Consider the following 23242-nt stretch of genomic DNA (forward strand, 5'->3'; position numbering starts at 1 on the left):
TGTATCAGCGCTACAGAACACACTGCATTAGATTATCCATGTATCAGCGCTACAGAACACGCTAAATTAGATTATCCATGTATCAGCGCTACAGAACACACTGCATTAGATTATCCATGTATCAGCGCTACAGAACACACTGCATTAGATTATCCATGTATCAGCGCTACAGAACACGCTGCATTAGATTATCCATGTATCAGCGCTACAGAACACACTGCATTAGATTATCCATGTATCAGCGCTACAGAACACACTGCATTAGATTATCCATGTTTTTTTGTGGGGGGGGGGGGGGGGGTCACAGATTACAGTACACTCATCTTGGTGCAGTCCCTTTCCCACCTTCTGCACCACTCACATGGTCTGTTAGAGGAAACATAACTGAACATTCCTTATAATGACAGCTGGATAAAGTCTATTGTTTTGAATTGACACCCATATAACCAACAAGCACCAATTATATAACTGAATGTTTAAAGCTTTCAAATAGACATTTCAGATTTTATTTATATTAACTGTCTCTACTACAGATCAGATTTAAGGACTATGTAATTGGGATGGGTTTAGCATCCTGGTGGACAGGATGCCAGCGGTCATGTGACAGATGCTGGAATTCAGACACCACTTGGGAGACCAGCCCCCCGGAAGACTGACAGCCTACATCCCGAAGGTAAGTATCAAGGTACAGGCTAGTGTTAGAGCCTGGGGGTGGGGGTGGGGGGGGGGCGAGAGTTTGTGTTAGGCACTAGGAGGGGTTAGGGTAAGGCACTAGGGGGCATGGTTAGCCATAGCCGCCACGCCTCAGGGGGTTAACCACAGCCGCCACCCTCCAAGAGTTAGGTTTAGGGTAGGGGACGGTAAAAATACTTACCGCCTCTGAAGTTGGGATCTTCACTGTCGGGATACCGCTGACGGTCATGTGACTGCCGGCATCCCGACCAGCAGTATAATATACCGAAGCCATGTTATGCTACAAAAAACCAGAGTGGGTGTGGGTGGGGACACATTCTTTTTTTTTCATGCATAAGTTAACTAAACGATGGTCAAACTGTTTTCACACAAATTTGTTAGTTTATGTACCAGTTTAATATTACTTTAATACTATGAGATAAAATACCCCACAAACTCACCATACTTGCAGCACCAACATTTGATCTGTCCAAATAACTATTAGGTTTTGGATCAGTTTTAAGGCAACAAACTGCGTAAAACGAGGATGGAAAAAAATGAAGGTGTGAACTGGCTTGTGTAACATTCTAGAAATAAAACACCTGTGCAATTGTGACCTCCAGTACAGGTTCTACCCTGAAGTATGAATTCTTCTTGTTCTGAACAAACTTACCAAAATCAAATCTCCATGAAAATGCAGAAACCGAATTACACCAAAATACTCAACTGACATTACCACAGCTTATATTTTCCTCTAAATTTATTTTTTAAAACCCCACGCTTACCCCTTTCAAATCGCACAAATAACCCGGTATCGACACGGCATATTGCCGTGTCGAAACGGGTCAGTGTGCGATGTGAAAGCTCCTTTGCTGAATTAGCGGGTCACCTGACCCGGTAATTCAACCCGGTAAAAAAGAAGGGTTATTACCGGGTTGAATACCGGGTCAGGTGCAGTGTGAATGGGAGCCGTTTCGATGCGACACGGCTCCCATTCACAGCATAGGGAGAGGCGGCGCAGGAGATGAGCTCATCTCCCAGCGCCGCCTCCACCCCCCGCCCCTGCTGCTGCTGCACCCCTCGCTGCTATGGCAACCGACCCGGTATATTGCCGGGTCGGAAAGCCAGCAAAGGAGCGCAAATGCCGGATCCCACCCGGTAAGGACACGTTTCTCTTACCAGGTGGGATCCGGCATTAGCGATCTGAAAGCAGCATCAGTAAAAGTCTATATTTACATTACTACAAGACTCAGTTTCCCACTTACAAGAATCTGACATTGTTGTGCATAGCTCTGCTGGGAATGAATGTATACAGTAGGAAACAATTGCTTCTGAAAACCTAAGACAGTACCAATAGTTAGGTGCAGATCCAATACAGCCCAAGTTCTCAATGGAGACTTGTGTTCCTGCATCTGCACATATTTCCCAATATTAGGTCACCAATAACGTTCCGCCAAGATACATTGTAGCCTTGCGCTTTAATAAATTAACCCCATGTTTTAAAAGTTAAAGCGCAAACTTGCTAAAGAGTGGATTTGCTACATTTACACATGGAAGAATTGCTTTGACTCATTATTAAGGAAGTAAAACCACTACTGTAAGTAAAAAAGAAAGTCCGAGTCCGATTTCAGAAAGCAAAATTTGCAGCAATAAGGAATGATCATTTTTGGGGCTTGGCCTAGGGATGACCGCTGATGGTCTAACACCAATGGTAACTAGTTTTCCCATCAATGTATATTCACAGATGGTAAATATCAGCTGCGGAGGTCCAATGTCAGACACCAGCATGCGGAAGAATCATTATTTTTCCCTGATGGTTAAAAAATCATTGATGATCGATTCATTGATGGCCACTCCTAGCTTGGCTGCACATTTTAACCACTTGCCTGGCTAGTCGCATGTAAAGCGACAAGAACCAGGGGTACGTTACCTGGCCAGGTCACATCACATGCGACACGCTACCCGGCTGTATACCTGGCTTGTAGATTAGGAGACCCGTTCTGCGCAAGTGCAAAACACATCTCTTTGGGCTCCCCGGACGCACTGCAGAGAAGTGGGGGTCTCTCAGACATCACTGCCGAAATCGTGCCCCAGAATGCTGTGTGGTCGGCATTCTGGATCGCAAAAGCCAGGGATCAGAGTGCGGGAAGGGGACCTAATAGTTTCTCTCCCAGCACAATTTGGTTGATCTCTGCAGAGATCAGATGCAGCAGGGGGGACTGGTCATCAGTCCTCCTAGACACACGCTCTGCTGTGCGCTGCATGTAAGGGGGGAGGTGGGTGTATATGCCCATGGGGGTGGGAGGTAACCCACTGGGGGTGATTTATAACTAGTAGGGGTGGGATAAAATAAAGATAAATAATGTTGGAGGGGGTAAAACAATAATAATAATAAAAAAACATTGTCTATAAGGTAGGGAGGAGGTTGCGTGCAAAAACAAGATGCTTTTTACATTAGGGGATGGAAGTTATTTTAGAAAGGGGGGCCTATGGACACGGGGGGTGGGGGGGTGTAAAATACTCCCTTTATATATTTTATTAGATAGACTTATTGAACTTAATTTCTGGGTGTTTTTGTGGGGAAAATAACGTCAGTTAAGTGGTTAATAAATAGGCCTCTAAATATGGAAAAAAACTGTCCCCGTTTTAAAACTGCGCTAAGAAGGATGCAGTGTATTATAGCTCTGAGCCCTCCCAAGCATCTAACCTCTTTGCAAATGACAGTTTTGACCAATGAGGTTACAATTAATTTGCGTCCTCCCATTCAAAAGGTCAACTTAAGCCATTTTAAAATGGTGAATACTAAATGGCGCTGAACCAAAGAAATGACGAAGCCTCACAAAATTTGTTTAAACAAGTAGTTCCCAGAGCGTCACAGAGAGAGCAGGCCAGTACAATACAGGGACTCAATGGAATGCTGCTGTATACTAAAATAGGCATCACAACAGGAAACAGAGACTGCAGCCTGGCAGAGGGATTCATACCAACCCATCTGCAACATCACACCTTACATGGGTTAGCCATTATATTAGCCATCACTGAATAAGGTTGGTGGATGTATGTGTTAGGTGGGCATAAGATACTTTAGCTGCCCATCTTTTGCCAGTCATATGTCAGACTGGCATGTGCCATGGCTACTACAGCTGTACATGGTCCAGCAGGATGTGTCCATATCTAGTTAACAATCAGCATCACACATGCCAGGCATAGCCTTTTCCATGCACAGGGCTGCTGCTGCCCTCCCCCCTCACCCACCTTCTTGTGTTTCTCCTGGTAAGGTAGTGCCAGCCAGGGCATGTCCTTGAGGAAGAGCTGCCATTTCTTTTGGTCGGGGTCTGAAGAAATGAAGATAATCTCCAGGCGGTCCCGGGTCTTGGAGTAGAAGTCGCTGAGGCCGGGTAATAGCTGCAGGCATGGGGCGCTCATCCCACAGCCGAACAGCAGCCCGAGCAGTGACACCCGGGATCCCAGGGACTGCACATCCACCTCCTCCCGCTCCGCAGTCACCAGCTTCTCCCCCAGCAACTCCAGCAGCGGCAACCCGGAGTGCTCGCCCCGCTTCTCCCCTGCCAACCCGGGCTCTGACATACTGCTCGGCCTGTCACCCCCGCTCTCCTGTGCGCTGGATCCGGCTTCACAGACGCGCTCCCCGGCGGCCGGGTGGGGGGTGAGCCGCCTGCGCCACACGAGCTGCGCCAGAGACAGTCCGGGCTGCACTGAGCCGATTGGCTGCTGCGGCGGACGGGAGCCGGCGGCGGCTGCACATGGGCACAGGGGAGGAGGGGAGGAGATCAGTGCTGCTGGGCGATGCGAGCAGTGCCATCTGGGTGCTGCTGCACTCTGTTACTATCATAAGGCTGTGCTCTGTTCCTGTCCAGCGTGATGCTCAGGGATAGTCCCTGATTTTAGACTGTAATCACAGATATTTTATTGTCACTGGAAATGACCGCCGTTTATTAACCTGATACACAGTGCCACTTACTTTTATGTGAGTACATTCATAGGTGTGACCTCAGGGGCAAACGCAGGATTTATTCAGGGGGGTTTCCACGGGTATATGTGTATGTATATACAGTATATACAGTGGTCGAAGTGGAAATTTTGAAGTGGGGGTATGGAGAAATGAAGGACGAAATTATGTGCGCGCCGGGGCGTGGTCACCGAAAAGGGGGCGTGTCCAGTGTAGTAGAACCCCTTATTCCAGGCATGTCCAAACTGTGGCCCTCCAGCTGTTGTGAAACTACACATCCTAGCATGCCCTGACACAGCTTTAGCATTCTCTGACAGCAAAACTGTGTCACGGCATGCTGGGATATGTAGTTTCACAACAGCTGGAGGGCCACAGTTTGAACATGCCTGCCTTATACTATCTAGTACTGGTGCCCCTTTCACCTTATAGCACACGGTACAAGCTGAAATTCACATTATAGCACACGGTACGAGCTGAAATTCACATTATAGCACACGGTACGAGCTGAAATTGTGACAGCAGGGAGAGAGAGAGTGATGACAGGGAGAGACAGTGACGATAGGGAGAGAGAGTAACGACGGAGTGACGACAGTGACAGCAGGGAGAGAGAGAGTGACAGTAGGGACAGGGACAGTAACGACAGGGAGAGACTGCGGTCGGCGAAGGCACCCATGGGCAGCAGCGGTGATAAGGAGGCCTTTGGTGCGGTGAAGTCCCTCTGACTGCCATTTGTTGCGGGTGAGCGGCGGGCGGCTGGTGGCGGTGAGCGGCTGTGAGCTAGTACAGCGCTCTACACAGCCGCCGAGCAGGGACAGGAGCACCATGTGCAGCAGGATGGCCACTTCCCTCGCCTCCTGCTGCACACTTTTTCATTTCCGGGTCAGTGAAAGAAGTAGCGGTATACCATACCGCCGTATACCGCCCCACTTCGACCACTGAATATATATATAGAGAGAGAGAGAGGTGAACGGCGGCACTCAGGAAATAAAACGCAGACACAGCCACTTGTTTAAACCCTCGTTTCAAAGCTGGTGCTTTTTCGTCAGGACAATGAATGTTTGCCCTGACGAAAAAGCACCAGCTTTGAAACGTTGGTTTAAACAAGTGGCTGTGTCTGCGTTTTATTTCCTGAGTGCCGCCATTCACCTCTCTCTACATGGCAGTGTTAGCTGCATCCACGGAAGGCAACAGGGACAGCTATTACAAGTAACAGTGAGTGCCGGACCTACTGCAAACTATATATATATATATATATATATATACACATATACCATATATATATATACGTATATGATTAAAAAAAACAGTTTCCCAAGTGCGCTAAATTAAAACTTATTTTCTCTGACGTCCTAGTGGATGCTGGGAACTCCGTAAGGACCATGGGGAATAGCGGCTCCGCAGGAGACTGGGCACAAATAGAAAGCTTTAGTACTACCTGGTGTGCACTGGCTCCTCCCCCCATGACCCTCCTCCAAGCCTCAGTTAGATTTTTGTGCCCGAACGAGAAGGGTGCACACTAGGGGCTCTCCTGAGCTTCTTTAGTGAAAGTTTTAGTTTAGGTTTTTTATTTTCAGTGAGACCTGCTGGCAACAGGCTCACTGCATCGAGGGACTAAGGGGAGAAGAAGCGAACTCACCTGCGTGCAGAGTGGATTGGGCTTCTTAGGCTACTGGACACCATTAGCTCCAGAGGGACCGATCACAGGCCCAGCCTTGGAGCTCGGTCCCAGAGCCGCGCCGCCGGCCCCCTTACAGAGCCAGAAGCAAGAAGAGGTCCGGCAAATCGGCGGCAGAAGACATCCTGTCTTCCACAAGGTAGCGCACAGCACTGCAGCTGTGCGCCATTGCTTCTCAGCACACTTCACACTCCGGTCACTGAGGGTGCAGGGCGCTAGGGGGGGGCGCCCTGAGCAGCAATAGAAACACCTTGGCTGGCTAAAAATACATCACATATAGCCCCTGGGCTATATGGATGAATTTTAACCCCTGCCAGATTTTCACAAAAAGCGGGAGAAAGGCCGCCGAGAAGGGGGCGGAGCCTATCTCCTCGGCACACAGGCGCCATTTTCCCTCACAGCTCCGCTGGAAGGACGTCTCCCTGACTCTCCCCTGCAGTCCTGCACTACAGAAACAGGGTAAAAAAGAGAGGGGGGCACTAATTGGCGAGTTATTAACAATACAGCAGCTATAAGGGAGAAACACTTATATAAGGTTGTCCCTATATCTATATATAGCGCTCTGGTGTGTGCTGGCATACTCTCCCTCTGTCTCCCCAAAGGGCTAGTGGGGTCCTGTCCTCTATCAGAGCATTCCCTGTGCGTGTGCTGTGTGTCGGTACGTTTGTGTCGACATGTATGAGGAGGAAAATGATGTGGAGGCGGAGCAATTGCCTATAATAGAGATGTCACCCCCTAGGGAGTCGACACCTGAGTGGATGGCTTTATGGAAGGATTTACGTGACAGTGTCAGCTCCTTACAAAAGACAGTTGATGACATGAGACAGCCGACTAATCAGCTAGTCCCTGTCCAGGCGTCTCAGAAACCATCAGGGGCTCTAAAAAGGCCGTTACCTCAGGTGGTGGATACTGACGTCGACACGGATACTGACTCCAGTGTCAACGGTGAGGAGACAAACGTGACTTCCAGTAGGGCCACACGTTACATGATCACGGCAATGAGAGAGGTGTTAAACATTTCTGATACTGCAAGTACCACTAAAAAGGGTATTATGTGGGGTGTGAAAAAACTACCTGTAGTTTTTCCTGAATCAGACGAATTAAATGAAGTGTGTGATGAAGCGTGGGTTTCCCCCGATAAAAAAACTGATAATTTCAAAAAAGTTATTGGCATTATACCCTTTCCCGCCAGAGGTTAGGGCGCGTTGGGAAACACCCCCTAGAGTGGATAAAGCGCTCACACGCTTATCAAAACAAGTGGCGTTACCGTCTCCTGATACGGCCGCCCTCAAGGAACCAGGTGACAGAAAACTGGAAAATATCCTAAAAAGTATATACACACATACTGGTGTTATACTGCGACCAGCATTCGCCTCAGCCTGGATGTGCAGCGCTGGGGTGGCTTGGTCGGATTCCCTGACTGAAAATATTGATACCCTGGATAGGGACAGTATATTGTTGACTATAGAGCATTTAAAAGATGCATTTCTATATATGCGAGATGCACAGAGGGATATTTCCACTCTGGCATCAAGAGTGAGTGCGCTGTCCATTTCTGCCAGAAGAGGATTATGGACGCGACAGTGGTCAGGTGATGCGGACTCTAAACGGCATATGGAAATATTGCCTTATAAAGGGGAGGAGTTATTTGGGGTCGGTCTATCGGACCTGGTGGCCACGGCAACTGCTGGGAAATCCACATTTTTACCCCAGGTCGCCTCTCAACATAAAAAGACGCCGTCTTATCCGGCTCAGTCCTTTCGTCCCCATAAGGGCAAGCGGGCAAAAGGTTCCTCTTTTTTGCCCCGGGGCAGAGGAAGGGGAAAAAGACTGCAACAGACAGCCAATTCCCAGGAACAAAAGCCCTCCCCCGCTTCTGCCAAGTCCTCAGCATGACGCTGGGGCCTTACAAGCGGACTCAGGCACGGTGGGGGCCCGTCTCAAGAATTTCAGCGCGCAGTGGGCTCACTCGCAAGTGGACCCCTGGATCCTTCAAGTAGTATCTCAGGGGTACAAATTGGAGTTCGAGACGTCTCCCCCTCGCCGGTTCCTGAAGTCTGCTTTACCAACGTCTCCCTCCGACAGGGAGGCAGTATTGGAGGCAGTTCACAAGCTGTATTCCCAGTAGGTGATAATCAAGGTACCCCTCCTGCAACAAGGGAAGGGGTATTATTCAACGCTGTTTGTGGTACCGAAGCCGGACGGCTCGGTAAGACCTATTTTAAATCTGAAATCCTTGAACACTTACATACAAAGGTTCAAGTTCAAGATGGAGTCACTCAGAGCAGTGATCGCGAACCTGGAAGAGGGGGACTTTATGGTGTCTCTGGACATCAAAGATGCCTACCTCCATGTCCCCATTTACCCTTCTCATCAAGGGTACCTCAGGTTTGTGGTACAAAACTGTCACTATCAGTTTCAGACGCTGCCGTTTGGATTATCCACGGCACCCCGGGTCTTTACCAAGGTAATGGCCGAAATGATGATTCTTCTTCGAAGAAAAGGCGTTTTAATTATCCCTTACTTGGACGATCTCCTGATAAGGGCAAGATCCAGAGAACAGTTAGTAGTCGGAGTAGCACTATCTCAGGTAGTGCTACGGCAGCACGGCTGGATTCTAAATATCCCAAAATCGCAGCTGATTCCGATGACACGTCTTCTGTTCCTAGGGATGATTCTGGACACAGTCCAGAAAAAGGTGTTCCTTCCGGAGGAAAAAGCCAGGGAGTTATCCGACCTAGTCAGAAACCTCCTGAAACCAGGGCAAGTCTCAGTGCATCAATGCACAAGAGTCCTGGGAAAGATGGTAGCTTCCTACGAAGCGATTCCATTCGGCAGATTCCACGCAAGAACATTCCAGTGGGATCTGCTGGACAAATGGTCCGGATCGCATCTTCAGATGCATCAGCGGATAACCCTGCCCCCAAGGACAAGGGTGTCTCTTCTGTGGTGGTTGCAGAGTGCTCATCTTCTAGAGGGCCGCAGATTCGGCATTCAGGACTGGGTTCTGGTGACCACGGATGCCAGCCTGAGAGGCTGGGGAGCAGTCACACAAGGAAGAAATTTCCAGGGCTTGTGGTCAAGCCTGGAGACATCACTTCACATAAATATCCTGGAGCTAAGGGCCATCTACAATGCTCTAAGCCTAGCATGACCTCTGCTTCAAGGTCAGCCGGTGCTGATTCAGTCAGACAACATCACGGCAGTCGCCCACGTAAACAGACAGGGCGGCACAAGAAGCAGGAGGGCAATGGCAGAAGTTGCAAGGATTCTTCGCTGGGCGGAAAATCATGTGATAGCACTGTCAGCAGTGTTCATTCCGGGAGTGGACAACTGGGAAGCAGACTTCCTCAGCAGGCACGACCTCCACCCGGGAGAGTGGGGACTTCACCCAGAAGTCTTCCACATGATTGTGAACCGTTGGGAAAAACCAAAGGTGGACATGATGGCATCCCGCCTCAACAAAAAACTAGACAGGTATTGCGCCAGGTCACGGGACCCTCAGGCAATAGCTGTGGACGCTCTGGTAACACCATGGGTGTACCAGTCAGTGTATGTGTTCCCTCCTCTGCCTCTCATACCCAAGGTACTGAGAATCATAAGAAGGAGAGGAGTAAGAACTATACTCGTGGCTCCGGATTGGCCAAGAAGGACTTGGTACCCGGAACTTCAAGAGATGCTCACAGAGGACCCGTGGCCTCTACCTCTACGAAGGGACCTGCTCCAGCAGGGACCCTGTCTGTTTCAAGACTTACCGCGGCTGCGTTTGACGGCATGGCGGTTGAACGCCGGATCCTGAAGGAAAAAGGCATTCCGGATGAAGTCATCCCTACCCTGATCAAAGCCAGGAAGGATGTAACCGTGCAGCATTATTACCGTATTTGGCGTAAATATGTTGCGTGTGTCACAATCCTGACTGTAGGTTTATATTTGGTGACTTACCCCTGCCATCTGTCCTGGATCCTGTGTCTTTTCACTCACGGAGTTAAACAGCTTGTCAGCACTATGAGTTTTCCTGAGTTCTCTGCCTGAGAGGTAATCAGCTCCACCTGTGGTGATCTCCTGTGTGAGGCTGAATTCAGTAATCTAGAAGCAAGCATCCTGTGTTTTGCAGAAGTCCAGGCTTCAGTGTTCTCTTGGCCTGCTAGGCCTCATTCTACATCACAGCCTTGGCTAGAGTAGTCACATAACAGTGACATCACCTAATCCTGCCCACCAATCATCAAGGACCAGGAAGTATAAATCAGGAGGCTGAGTTGGAATCTGGGCCAGTTCCTTGTGTCACATACAGCCTTGTGTGGGTCTTAAGCTGAGCTCCCTAAAGGTAACCTTTGTACCTAAGTTCCTGTGGAAACTCTGTTCCCTTGTTACCGTTTGGTTTATTTGTGTGTTGCCAATTGATTTCACCATTTCCCTGAGTCTCAATGTAAAGGTACAGCTGCAATGTTTTGTCTTAAAGGCACAGTACTGAATTCCGTGTTCTCCACTGAAAACCACAGCTGTCGTGTTTCAGTTTTACTACTGTTGTAGTTGGGATCTCCAGGGCTCAGTACCTCGTGCCTCAGCATCTCCGTGCTTCCAGCACCGCAGTATCTCCGTGACTCAGCATCTCCGTGCCTCAGCACCTCAGTGCCTCAGCATCTCCGTGCCTCAGCACCTCCGTGCTTCCGGCACCTCCGTGCCTCAGTACCTCCGTGCCTCAGTACCTCCGTGCCTCAGTACCTCCGTGCCACAGCACCTCCGTGCCACAGCACCTCCGTGCTTCCAGCACCTCCGTGCTTCCAGCACCTCCGTGCCTCAGTACCTCCGTGCCTCAGTACCTCCGTGCCTCCGTGCCACAGCACCTCCGTGCCTCAGTACCTCCGTGCCTCAGCATCTCCGTGCTTCCAGCACCTCCGTGCCTCAGCACCCCTACGCACCCCAGTGTCTCTACGCACCCCAGTGTCTCTACGCACCCCAGTGCCTCCACGCACCTCAGTGCCTCCACGTACCTCAGTGTCTCCAAGCACCTCAGTGTCTCCAAGCACCTCAGTGTCTCCAAGCACCTCAGTGTCTCCAAGCACCTCAGTGTCCGCAAGCACCTCAGTGTCCGCAAGCACCTCAGTGTCCGCAAGCACCTCAGTGTCTCCAAGCACCCCGTGCCCTTTAGCACAATTATACCTGGTATTCTTCACTGATTCATCAGTGCCTTTCCAGTTCTGTCTTTCAGGAGACCTTCAGCATGCCTCCTGTCTGCCGACCTAATCCTGCATGAGGAGAACCTAGATTCGGCCATCTCTGCTGCGGTTCCTCTTCCCAGTCACCGGAAGAAACCCAGAGTCCACAACAGTCCCAAACCAGGTCAGTGGTAGCATTCATATAATCCTCCAGTCGCCCGCACAGACCTCACTAACACCGGGTTCACAAAACCTTAGTCATGACAGTAGGAACTGGCCACATGGACCCGGCCGAAAGTGTTTGTCTGTCGCATGACCTCCTAAGCAATATTGCAGGACGCTTGGAAGGTCTGGAGTCGACTCAGCATCGATTGGCACAGTGTCTGCAGCGGAATTCGTCCTCCAGAGATTCTATGACCTTCTGCTCTAAGACTCCTGACCAACTGCAGATTTTCTACCAGATGTTACTACAGTTACAAGAACTTTTGCCTAGTATTCTCTCTGTGATGCCTGATCTCCTCAGGAATACTACCAACGTTGTTGATCCTGTTTTGTCCCATCCAGTTAATAGAGTCTCTTCCTCTGCGCAAGGGAAAGTTTTTCATCAGAGCTATCCACGGCCCAAGCTCTCTGAAGCTGAACGTCAGCGGCGTAAGGAGCTACATCTCTGTCTTTACTGTGGAAATTCTGGTCATTTTGTTAAAGACTGCATTCTTCGCAAGCCAGGTAATAGTGACAAATCTCAGTATCATAGTGCTCATGTCTACAAGTCATCCACAGTATCCGATCCTTCTGCTGCTGACGGGGGTATCAAGAAGGCTACTCTTCTGAGAGAGACTCAAATTTATGACTGGGGTCCGGTGGTTAAAAGACCTTATCCCAAGTTGGGTGTCCAGAGAAGAATGTTCAAGCCATTTACAGTCACAGAGGAGTCCGTGTCCACAGCCCCAGGAGGGGCGTCTTCAGAGCGTCCAGCCCCAGGAGGGGCGTCTTCAGAGCGTCCAGCCCCAGGAGGGGCGTTTTCAGAGCGTCCAGCCCCAGGAGGGGCGTCTTCAGAGCGTCCAGCCCCAGGAGGGGTGTCTTCAGAGCGTCCAGCCCCAGGAGGGGCGTCTTCAGAGCGTCCAGCCCCAGGAGGGGCGTCTTCAGAGCGTCCAGCCCCAGAGAGTCTACAGAGTGCTGCCCAGCCAGAGAGTCTACAGAGTGCTGCCCAGCCAGAGAGTCTACAGAGTGCTGCCCAGCCAGAGAGTCTACAGAGTGCTGCCCAGCCAGAGAGTCTACAGAGTGCTGCCCAGCCAGAGAGTCTACAGAGTGCTGCCCAGCCAGAGAGTCTACAGAGTGCTGCCCAGCCAGAGAGTCTACAGAGTGCTGCCCAGCCAGAGAGTCTACAGAGTGCTGCCCAGCCAGAGAGTCTACAGAGTGCTGCCCAGCCAGAGATTCTACAGAGTGCTGCCCAGCCAGAGATTCTACAGAGTGCTGCCCAGCCCCGTGAAGAGGGGGCTCTTGCCTCAGCCCAGCCCCGTGAAGAGGGGGCTCTTGCCTCAGCCCAGCCCCGTGAAGAGGGGGCTCTTGCCTCAGCCCAGCCCCGTGAAGAGGGGGCTCTTGCCTCAGCCCAGCCCCGTGAAGAGGGGGCTCTTGCCTCACCCCAGCCCCGTGAAGAGGGGGCTCTTGCCTCAGCCCAGCCCCGTGAAGTGGGGGCTCTTGCCTCAGCCCAGCCCTGTGAAGAAAGGGCTCAGCCCGTCCCGGTTCCAGCCGGTCCAGCAATACTCCAGGCCCTGCCTGGTCAGTCCGTCCCGGTTCCAGACGGTCCAGCAATATTCCAGGCCCTGCCTGGTCAGTCCGTCCCGGTTCCAGCCGGTCCAGCAATACTCCAGGCCCAGCCTGGTCAGTCCGTCCCGGTTCCAGCCGGTCCAGCAATACTCCAGGTTCTGCCTGGTCAGTCCGTCCCGGTTACAGCCGGTCCAGCAATACTCCAGGACCAGCCTGGTCCGTCTCCTTTGGCTCCAGCCAATTCAAGTATCCTCGGATCCAATCCAGTCCTACTCGTCCAGCCAAAGCTTTCTTCAGTTTCATCCTCTAAGCCTGCCAAAGATAGTCCAAGTATCTCCTTCCGTAGGAATCCGACCATTCAGGTTGGTCATGTAGGAGTCTCTCCTAGCTCAATACTAAGTTCTCCGCCAAAGAATTTAAAGTTACAGTGCACTTCTAGGTCATTTTCAAACTGTGTATCTAAAGGAGATTCGTATTTTCCGTTAGACTTGGACTCAGACTCTGAATTTGATCCAGTTTATGATGCTACTCCTTTCCTGGGAGGTGCTGTTCCTTCCTGTTATGCTTCCATGCATGAAGAGGTTCCAGAATCACCAAAAAGCTCTACAGGTCTCTGTATGAAAAGTCCTCGTTATAGAACAAGATTTAATTTAAGCCTCAGTGGAGTGCTAGCTTCGAAAGCACAATCTTCTCGCACTACAAAACGAGGAGAGGAACCTTCTACAGTTTATTCCTCAGTCCTTTCGGATGAAGGAAATTCCAGTCTTGTCTATGATGGATGGTCTACCTGTTCTAAAGATGAAGATCAGGAAGACTTCTAAAGAATCCAGCTTAAGTTTTGTTCTGGACCCTCTGGTTTCCACTTTTTAGAAGCTTTGTGTACAAGTTATTCATCAAGTTCCTCTAAGATTCAAGATGGGTGTCCGGAGTCCACCCTTGAAGAGGGGGATACTGTCACAATCCTGACTGTAGGTTTATATTTGGTGACTTACCCCTGCCATCTGTCCTGGATCCTGTGTCTTTTCACTCACGGAGTTAAACAGCTTGTCAGCACTATGAGTTTTCCTGAGTTCTCTGCCTGAGAGGTAATCAGCTCCACCTGTGGTGATCTCCTGTGTGAGGCTGAATTCAGTAATCTAGAAGCAAGCATCCTGTGTTTTGCAGAAGTCCAGGCTTCAGTGTTCTCTTGGCCTGCTAGGCCTCATTCTACATCACAGCCTTGGCTAGAGTAGTCACATGACAGTGACATCACCTAATCCTGCCCACCAATCATCAAGGACCAGGAAGTATAAATCAGGAGGCTGAGTTGGAATCTGGGCCAGTTCCTTGTGTCACATACAGCCTTGTGTGGGTCTTAAGCTGAGCTCCCTAAAGGTAACCTTTGTACCTAAGTTCCTGTGGAAACTCTGTTCCCTTGTTACCGTTTGGTTTATTTGTGTGTTGCCAATTGATTTCACCATTTCCCTGAGTCTCAATGTAAAGGTACAGCTGCAATGTTTCGTCTTAAAGGCACAGTACTGAATTCCGTGTTCTCCACTGAAAACCACAGCTGTCGTGTTTCAGTTTTACTACTGTTGTAGTTGGGATCTCCAGGGCTCAGTACCTCGTGCCTCAGCATCTCCGTGCTTCCAGCACCGCAGTATCTCCGTGACTCAGCATCTCCGTGCCTCAGCACCTCAGTGCCTCAGCATCTCTGTGCCTCAGCACCTCCGTGCTTCCGGCACCTCCGTGCCTCAGTACCTCCGTGCCTCAGTACCTCCGTGCCTCAGTACCTCCGTGCTTACAGCACCTCCGTGCCACAGCACCTCCGTGCCACAGCACCTCCGTGCCTCAGCATCTCCGTGCCTCAGTGCCTCAGCACCTCCGTGCTTCCAGCACCTCCGTGCTTCCAGCACCTCTGTGCCTCAGTACCTCCGTGCCTCAGTACCTCCGTGCCTCAGTGCCTCCGTGCCACAGCACCTCCGTGCCACAGCACCTCCGTGCCTCAGTACCTCCGTGCCTCAGCATCTCCGTGCTTCCAGCACCTCCGTGCCTCAGCACCCCTACGCACCCCAGTGTCTCTACGCACCCCAGTGTCTCTACGCACCCCAGTGCCTCCACGCACCTCAGTGCCTCCACGTACCTCAGTGTCTCCAAGCACCTCAGTGTCTCCAAGCACCTCAGTGTCTCCAAGCACCTCAGTGTCCGCAAGCACCTCAGTGTCCGCAAGCACCTCAGTGTCCGCAAGCACCTCAGTGTCCGCAAGCACCTCAGTGTCTCCAAGCACCCCGTGCCCTTTAGCACAATTATACCTGGTATTCTTCACTGATTCATCAGTGCCTTTCCAGTTCTGTCTTTCAGGAGACCTTCAGCATGCCTCCTGTCTGCCGACCTAATCCTGCATGAGGAGAACCTAGATTCGGCCATCTCTGCTGCGGTTCCTCTTCCCAGTCACCGGAAGAAACCCAGAGTCCACAACAGTCCCAAACCAGGTCAGTGGTAGCATTCATATAATCCTCCAGTCGCCCGCACAGACCTCACTAACACCGGGTTCACCACATGACAGCGTGGTGCGAGGCCAGGAAGGCCCCTACAGAGGAATTTCAACTGGGTCGGTTCCTGCATTTCCTGCAAACAGGACGGTCTATGGGCCTAAAATTAGGGTCCATTAAGGTTCAAATTTCGGCCCTGTCGATCTTCTTCCAAAAAGAACTGGCTTCAGTTCCTGAAGTTCAGACGTTTGTCAAAGGAGTGCTGCATATACAGCCTCCTTTTGTGCCTCCAGTGGCACCTTGGGATCTCAATGTGGTTTTGGGGTTCCTAAAATCACATTGGTTTGAACCACTCACCACTGTGGACTTAAAATATCTCACATGGAAAGTGGTAATGCTGTTGGCCCTGGCGTCAGCCAGGCGCGTGTCAGAATTGGCGGCTTTATCCTATAAAAGCCTTTACCTAATTTTTCATACGGATAGGGCAGAATTGAGGACTCGTCCTCAATTTCTCCCTAAGGTGGTTTCAGCGTTTCACCTGAACCAGCCTATTGTGGTACCTGCGGCTACTAGGGACTTGGAGGACTCCAAGTTGCTGGACGTAGTCAGGGCCCTGAAAATATATGTTTCCAGGACGGCTGGAGTCAGAAAATCTGACTCGCTGTTTTTCCTGTATGCACCCAACAAGCTGGGTGCTCCTGCTTCTAAGCAGACTATTGCTCGTTGGATTTGTAGTACAATTCAGCTTGCTCATTCTGTGGCAGGCCTGCCACAGCCTAAATCTGTAAAAGCCCATTCCACAAGGAAAGTGGGCTCATCTTGGGCGGGTGCCCGAGGGGTCTCGGCTTTACAACTTTGCCGAGCAGCTACTTGGTCAGGGGCAAACACGTTTGCTAAATTCTACAAATTTGATACCCTGGCTGAGGAGGACCTGGAGTTCTCTCATTCGGTGCTGCAGAGTCATCCGCACTCTCCCGCCCGTTTGGGAGCTTTGGTGTAATCCCCATGGTCCTTACGGAGTTCCCAGCATCCACTAGGACGTCAGAGAAAATAAGAATTTACTTACCGATAATTCTATTTCTCGTAGTCCGTAGTGGATGCTGGGCGCCCATCCCAAGTGCGGATTGTCTGCAATACTTGTACATAGTTTTTGTTAACTAAATCGGGTTATTGTTGTAGTGAGCCATCTTTTCTAGAGGCTCCTCTGTTATCATACTGTTAACTGGGTTCAGATCACAAGTTATACGGTGTGATTGGTGTGGCTGGTATGAGTCTTACCCGGGATTCAAAATCCTTCCTTATTGTGTACGCTCGTCCGGGCACAGTATCCTAACTGAGGCTTGGAGGAGGGTCATGGGGGGAGGAGCCAGTGCACACCAGGTAGTACTAAAGCTTTCTATTTGTGCCCAGTCTCCTGCGGAGCCGCTATTCCCCATGGTCCTTACGGAGTTCCCAGCATCCACTACGGACTACGAGAAATAGAATTATCGGTAAGTAAATTCTTATTTACAATGGCTCTTTCAGTGTTATTTCCGTAGGTGTGAATCATATACTGGAGAAAGTTTGTATCTGGGAACCTGTAACAGACACCCCTCACCAAATAGTCACCCAAACAAGAGGCCCAAGGCCAATTAGTAAAAAAATATTTTAATAGCATACATTTGAACAAATGGAATTTTTACACAAAGTTCATCATGTAATGTTCACAAAGATGTGTTTTTAAAAAAAAAATGAATGATAATGTCAGAAAATACAACCAGTACGTTTGTTGTATAGTATTAACTCTGGATACTCCCTCACCTTTTACAAGGTGCAAGCTCGAGAGGGAGTATCTTCACAAACTAGGTTGGAGACTTCTGACTGACAAAACTAACGCATTTCGTCTTATCGACTTCATTAGGGGTAACGAATATAAAAAACAGGCTTATTTGCCATTAGTAGATTTATGTGTGGAGGATCACAACCTTAGATATAAGAATAATTGAATCTCTTATGCTGGCTCCTGATAGGAGCTTTATTGGTGGTTAGTCTTAGGAATGCTGGTAATCCTAGATGGATGTTTCTACAGATTGCCTTAAAAATAATTATAAAAAACTCCTTTATAAGGTTCCTTGTGGGAACTATTGGTTGAAGTTCCCTTTAGGAATACTGGCAGTCATATGTCGGAGTTTTGGCAAACTGCCTGAATAAGATACAGTTGCGCTCATAAGTTTACATATCCTAGCAGAATTTGTGATTTTCTGGACATTTGTCAGAGAATATGAATGATAACTCACAAACTTTTCTTTCACTCATGGTTAGTGGTTGGGTGATGCCATTTATTGTCAAACAACTGTGTTTACTCTTTTTAAATCATAATGACAACAGAAACTACCCAAATGACCCTGATCAAAAGTTTACATACCCTGGAGATTTTGGCCTGATAATATGCACACAAGTTGACACAAACGGGTTTGAATGGCTACTAAAGGTAACCATCCTCACCTGTGATCTGTTTGCTTGTAATCAGTGTGTGTGTGTATAAAAGGTCAGTGAGTTTCTGGACTCCTGAAAGACCCTTGCATCTTTCATCCAGTGCTGCACTGACGTGTCTGGATTCTGAGCCATGGGGAAAGCAAAAAGCAAAAGAATTGTCAAAGGATCTGCGGGAAAAGGTAATTGAACTGTATAAAACAGGAAAGGGATATAAAAAGATATCCAAGCAACTGAGAATGCCAATCAGCAGTGTTCAAACTCTAATTAAGAAGTAGAAAATGAGGGATTCTGTGGAAACCAAATCACGGTCAGGTAGACCAATAAAAATTTCAGCCACAACTGCCAGGAAAATTGGTCGGGATGCAAAGAAAAATCCACAAATAATTTCAGCTGAAATACAGGACTCTCTGAAAAAAAGTGGTGTGGTTGTTTCAAGATGCACAATAAGGAGGCATTTGAAAAAAATGGACTGCATGGTCGATTCGCCAGAAGAAAGCCATTACTACGCAAATGCCACAAAGCATCCCGCTTACAATACTCCAAACAGCACAGAGACAAGCCTCAAAACTTCTGGAAGAAAGTCATTTGGAGTGATGAGACCAAAATTTTACTTTTTGGCCACAACCATAAACATTACATTTGGAGAGGAGTCAACAAGGCCTATAATGAAAGGTACACCATTCTTACTGTGAAACGCGGAGGTGGATCGCTGATGTTTTGTGAGCTACAAAGGCACTGGAAACTTGGTCAAAATTTATGGCAAGATGAATGCAGCATGTTATCAGAAAATACTGGAGGAAAATTTGCACTCATCAGCCCGGAAGCTGCGCATGGGACGTACTTGGACGTTCCAACATGAAAATGATCCAAAACACAAGGCCAAGTCGAACTGTCATTGGCTACTTCAGAATAAAGTGAAGGTTCTGGAGTGGCCATCTCAGTCTCCTGACCTCAATATCATTGAGCCACTCTGGGGAGATCTCAAACGTGCAGTTCATGCAAGACAGACCAAGAATTTACGGGAACTGGAGGCTTTTTGCCAAGAAGAATAAAGAGCCTCATCCACAACTACCACAAAAGACTTCAACCTGTCATTGATGTTAAAGGGGGCAATACACGGTATTAAGAACTGGGGTATGTAAACTTTTGATCAGGGTCATTTGGGTAGTTTCTGTTGTGATTATGATTTAAAAAGAGTAAACACAGTTGTTTGACAATAAATGGCTTCACCCAACCACTAAACATGAGTGAAAGAAAAGTTTGTGAGTTATCATTCATATTGTCTGACAAATGGCCAGAAAAGTTTAACTCAATACTATGTAATATAACCTCGGTTGGCAATTACAGAGGTCAAACGTTTCCTGTAGTTTTTGACCAGGTTTGCACACACACTGTAGCAGGTATTTTGGACCACTCTTCCATGCAGATCTTCTCTAGATCTGTCATGTTTTGGGGCTGTCGCAGGGCAACACAGACTTTCAACTCCCTCCACAGATTTTCTATTGGGTTGAGGTCTGGAGACTGGCTAGGACACTCCAGGACCTTGAAATGCTTCTTACGGAGCCACTACTTAGTTGACCGGGTGGTGTGTTTGGGGTCATTGTCATGCTGGTAGACACAGCCACGTTCCATCTTCAATGCTCTTACTGAGAGAAGGAGGTTTTTGCCCAAAATCTCACTATACATGGTCCCATTCATCCTCTTCTTAATACGGATCAGTCGTCTTGTCCCCTTTGCAGAAAAGCAGCCCCAAGGCATGATGTTTCCACCCCCATGCTTCACAGTGGGTATGGTGTTCTTGGGATGCCATTCATCATTCTTCTCCCTCCAAACACGGCGAGTGGAGTTTATACCAAAAAGTTTGATTTTGCTCTCATCTGACCACATTACATTCTCCACAGAGATTTGGTTTGGTTCCGCACAGGAGAAGAATGGTAATGAAGAACATAGATTAATACACAGATTGTAGAAAACTGTTCAGAAAATGACCAACGATACTGAGTTTAAAGATTCTTGATGAAGATATCTAAACAATTGTTTAAGTTGGTGGTGCTCCCAGAGTCAGTAATGGTTGAGCAACAGGAAGAAAAAAGAAAGACTCTGTGTTGGGGCACACTTAGAAATTTGAAATAAATTTATTAAAACTTAACATTTAATTAATGAAAGTAATAAAGAGTTTGATACAAAAAAATGTTCAAAAGCACAAGGTATACATATATTATTGACAGAGGTTGCGACAAAAAGTTTAGGTACTAAAATGAAATCAGGATAAGCCTGATACAAGATTAAGAGCACCTGTGGTGAAAAATATATAATGAAAAATACAAAAAAGGTGGTGCCTAAGTAGATCAGAAATCAAAAAACGGGGTAGAGGTAGACGACATGTGCATATAATCACTGCAGTGATAATTATAGGTAGACACCTAGTCTGAATACCTCATAGAAATAAATAAAGGGCACAAGGGTTCATAATTGGGATGTCAAATGACTAAGGGTAATCGCCTGGTAGAGATTCTGTTTGCTAAGAAGTGGATCCTTAAAGATAACAAAGTATTTGAGAGAAAAATATAATAAGTTATGTTACCAAAAGGAGCATTGAAAAATAAACACAAGGGCAAAGCCAATTGTTGATAAATTGAAGGTTTGCAGGAAAGTTGGATAAAGAATAGGAAGGTTCAGAAGTTGCTCTAACACTTCTGCTGTTTGAGATCAGAGGTCACAACCTTACTGCACCTGATATTCCCAAGAGGTCACCCTACTAGGTACTGATCAGGCTTGTCAGCGCTTAGCTTCCAAGATCGGATGAGATTGGGCGTTGCTGCTGAAATATGGCAGTAATAGAAACACTAAGACACAAATGAGAGAGTGTAATGAGTAGTGAGCAACAAGGTACTTCTGCTGTCCAGTTTCTAGCGCAGATTCTCTGTTGCTGTGGGCATTGCAGAGAGTGGTCTCGCATCTGGATGAGAGGGTACTAAAATTAGACGTGAGATATGCTCAGAATAGGGAGGGAACCCTGCCTTCTGCTGTCCACTGTCTTGTAAATTTATAGCGGACAGTGGATGAGAGAGGTGGGTTAAGCTCGCCTATTGAAAAAAAGGAAGGAAAAAGGAAAGAGAAGGAGGTGTAGCGAGATCACAAAGTTTCAGAAATAAGTAGATTGTAAAATAAAAATAAAACAATCAAGGGAATAACAGTTAAATGGAGAAAGGAAAATAAACACAGGCTGCATGGTAATGGGATACAAATTTACCAAATGGATACAAAGTCCTGTTATGTAGAAGAGATTTCTGCAAAATAGTATTACCTTCAAAGGAAGAAAAAAAAAATGGTTTTGAAACAGTAATTAAGGATCAAGTTTGCAAACATTAGTTATATGTCAATATCAGTTAAATAACATGATAATTGAAGTCCCAATGGGCATATACAATACCAGGGAGTACCAAGAGGTGATCTGAACTATAAAGAGTTCAGCATCACTGAGCACAGACGGACCGTTTCACCAGGGTGGCTTGTTCACTGTGTCAGGGCATAAGGGGAAGGCTGCCGTATTTAAGGTAGAGGGGGGGAGGGAGCAGGGAGGGCTTAGCATCATTAAGGATCCAGATTGGTGGAGGTCCATAGTGACATCATCCTCGTTTTAAAAGGATTGTGCTGATAAACAAAGACATCAAAACAAAAAGAGGCTGGCATCTAAAATGTAAGGTCATAAGGAGGTGACTGCCATAAGAATAATTCAATCAAATGTTCTGTATATCGGGATCCCACGGTCGCGTCCGACCGGAAGTGTCGTTCTTGGCCGGAAGTCACGTGGTCGCGTGTATTCCGGAGTTTGCGTTTCACCCGAAGTGACGTCAAGCCGGAAGTAGATTCATTCGATTACGCTGTGAGGCTGGAGTTGCTAAGTAACCGTTGTTAGGTGGCCGGGTACACGGAAAAGGTTCTTAACACGGCTGGTAGTGTTGCAATGCATTTGTGCATATTAGTAGCTCATCTGATTGCCATGGTGTGCATTAGCGTAGCGGATCTTCAGGGCTTAAATCAAATGGGAAGCATAGAAAAAATATAATGAATAAATAAATAGAAATGTTTGATCTTCAAAATTAGAGTATAGAATAATGAGAGGGGAGAGAGACAAATGATTAGTTGGGTTAAGTATAGGGATGTCAAATATTGAAGGAGAATAAATCTGAAAGAGCAATAAAGTCCAAATGAGAAATATATAAAAATATATAAACGTTATAAAATAAAAGTAAATATAATCATGAAAAATATGTAACAGGGAGATGCAGCGGCTACAAATAGGAGAATCAGCAGTGCTGTTATAATATAAAACCCCTTATCATGTTTCGGTTGCGAAATTGATATGCAGATTCCCCTAATGGGAGAGTAGGAGAGGGTTTGCGATAGGACTGAGAAAATCTGGTGATATGAGTAGTAATTGCAAATAATTTATTACATATAATAAATGAGGAATTGCGGTGTGGAAGTGGAAGTAACAATAATACGTGGGGTTCTGATAGGGCTGTGTGTGAAGAGGGGAAAGGGTAATGGGTGGGTGAGTGTGAGGCCAAGAAAGTTTGAAGAATAAAGGTGATAATAGCTGAGTGTGAAATATGGGGGAAAGAGGGAGAGGGGGGTGGGGGGAAGGAATACAGAGGAGGTGAGAGGACAAATGAATATTGTGAGGAAAGAAAAAGATGGTAATATAAGTATTGTGCAGTGAGGAGGTGTGTTGGAGAATTATTTAGAGAAAAGCCGCATAATTTATGTATTCATTCATGCCCTTAGGTGCTAGGCAATCCAATTTGAAAGTCCATTCAGATTCATGTCTCAAAAGCTCTTTCATGAGGTCGCCACCACGTATACCCAAGCTGATTTTCTCTAGTCCAAAGGCTTTCAAGTCATTCGGGTTACTCCCATGATGGTGATGGAAGTGGCGTGCGACAGAGGTCAATTTTTTTGTGTTTTGAGAGATCAATTGAGGCGTTCCTCACAGACCCAACATGTTCTAAAATACGTTGTTTTAGGGCCCTTGTAGTGATGCCCACATATT

The 23242-nt window shown here is 47.8% G+C and overlaps 1 protein-coding gene and 1 pseudogene across 1 annotated transcript in view; both read right to left on the minus strand.

Moving 5' to 3' along the window:
- The window catches only part of NXN (nucleoredoxin), a 272207-nt gene extending 267708 nt beyond the window's left edge, over window positions 1–4499 (minus strand). The window contains exon 1 of the mRNA XM_063953861.1: window positions 3928–4499. Within this exon, the coding sequence (XP_063809931.1) occupies window positions 3928–4260 (333 nt within the window). The 5' untranslated portion in view covers window positions 4261–4499. The remainder of the gene's footprint in view (window positions 1–3927) is intronic.
- A 16408-nt stretch (window positions 4500–20907) lies between these two features.
- Window positions 20908–21026, minus strand: LOC135052246 (5S ribosomal RNA; annotated as a pseudogene).
- Between the last annotated feature and the right edge of the window lie 2216 nt (window positions 21027–23242).

This window comes from Pseudophryne corroboree, chromosome 2, assembly GCF_028390025.1.
Source record: "Pseudophryne corroboree isolate aPseCor3 chromosome 2, aPseCor3.hap2, whole genome shotgun sequence".
Classification (NCBI taxonomy): Eukaryota; Metazoa; Chordata; class Amphibia; order Anura; family Myobatrachidae; genus Pseudophryne; species Pseudophryne corroboree.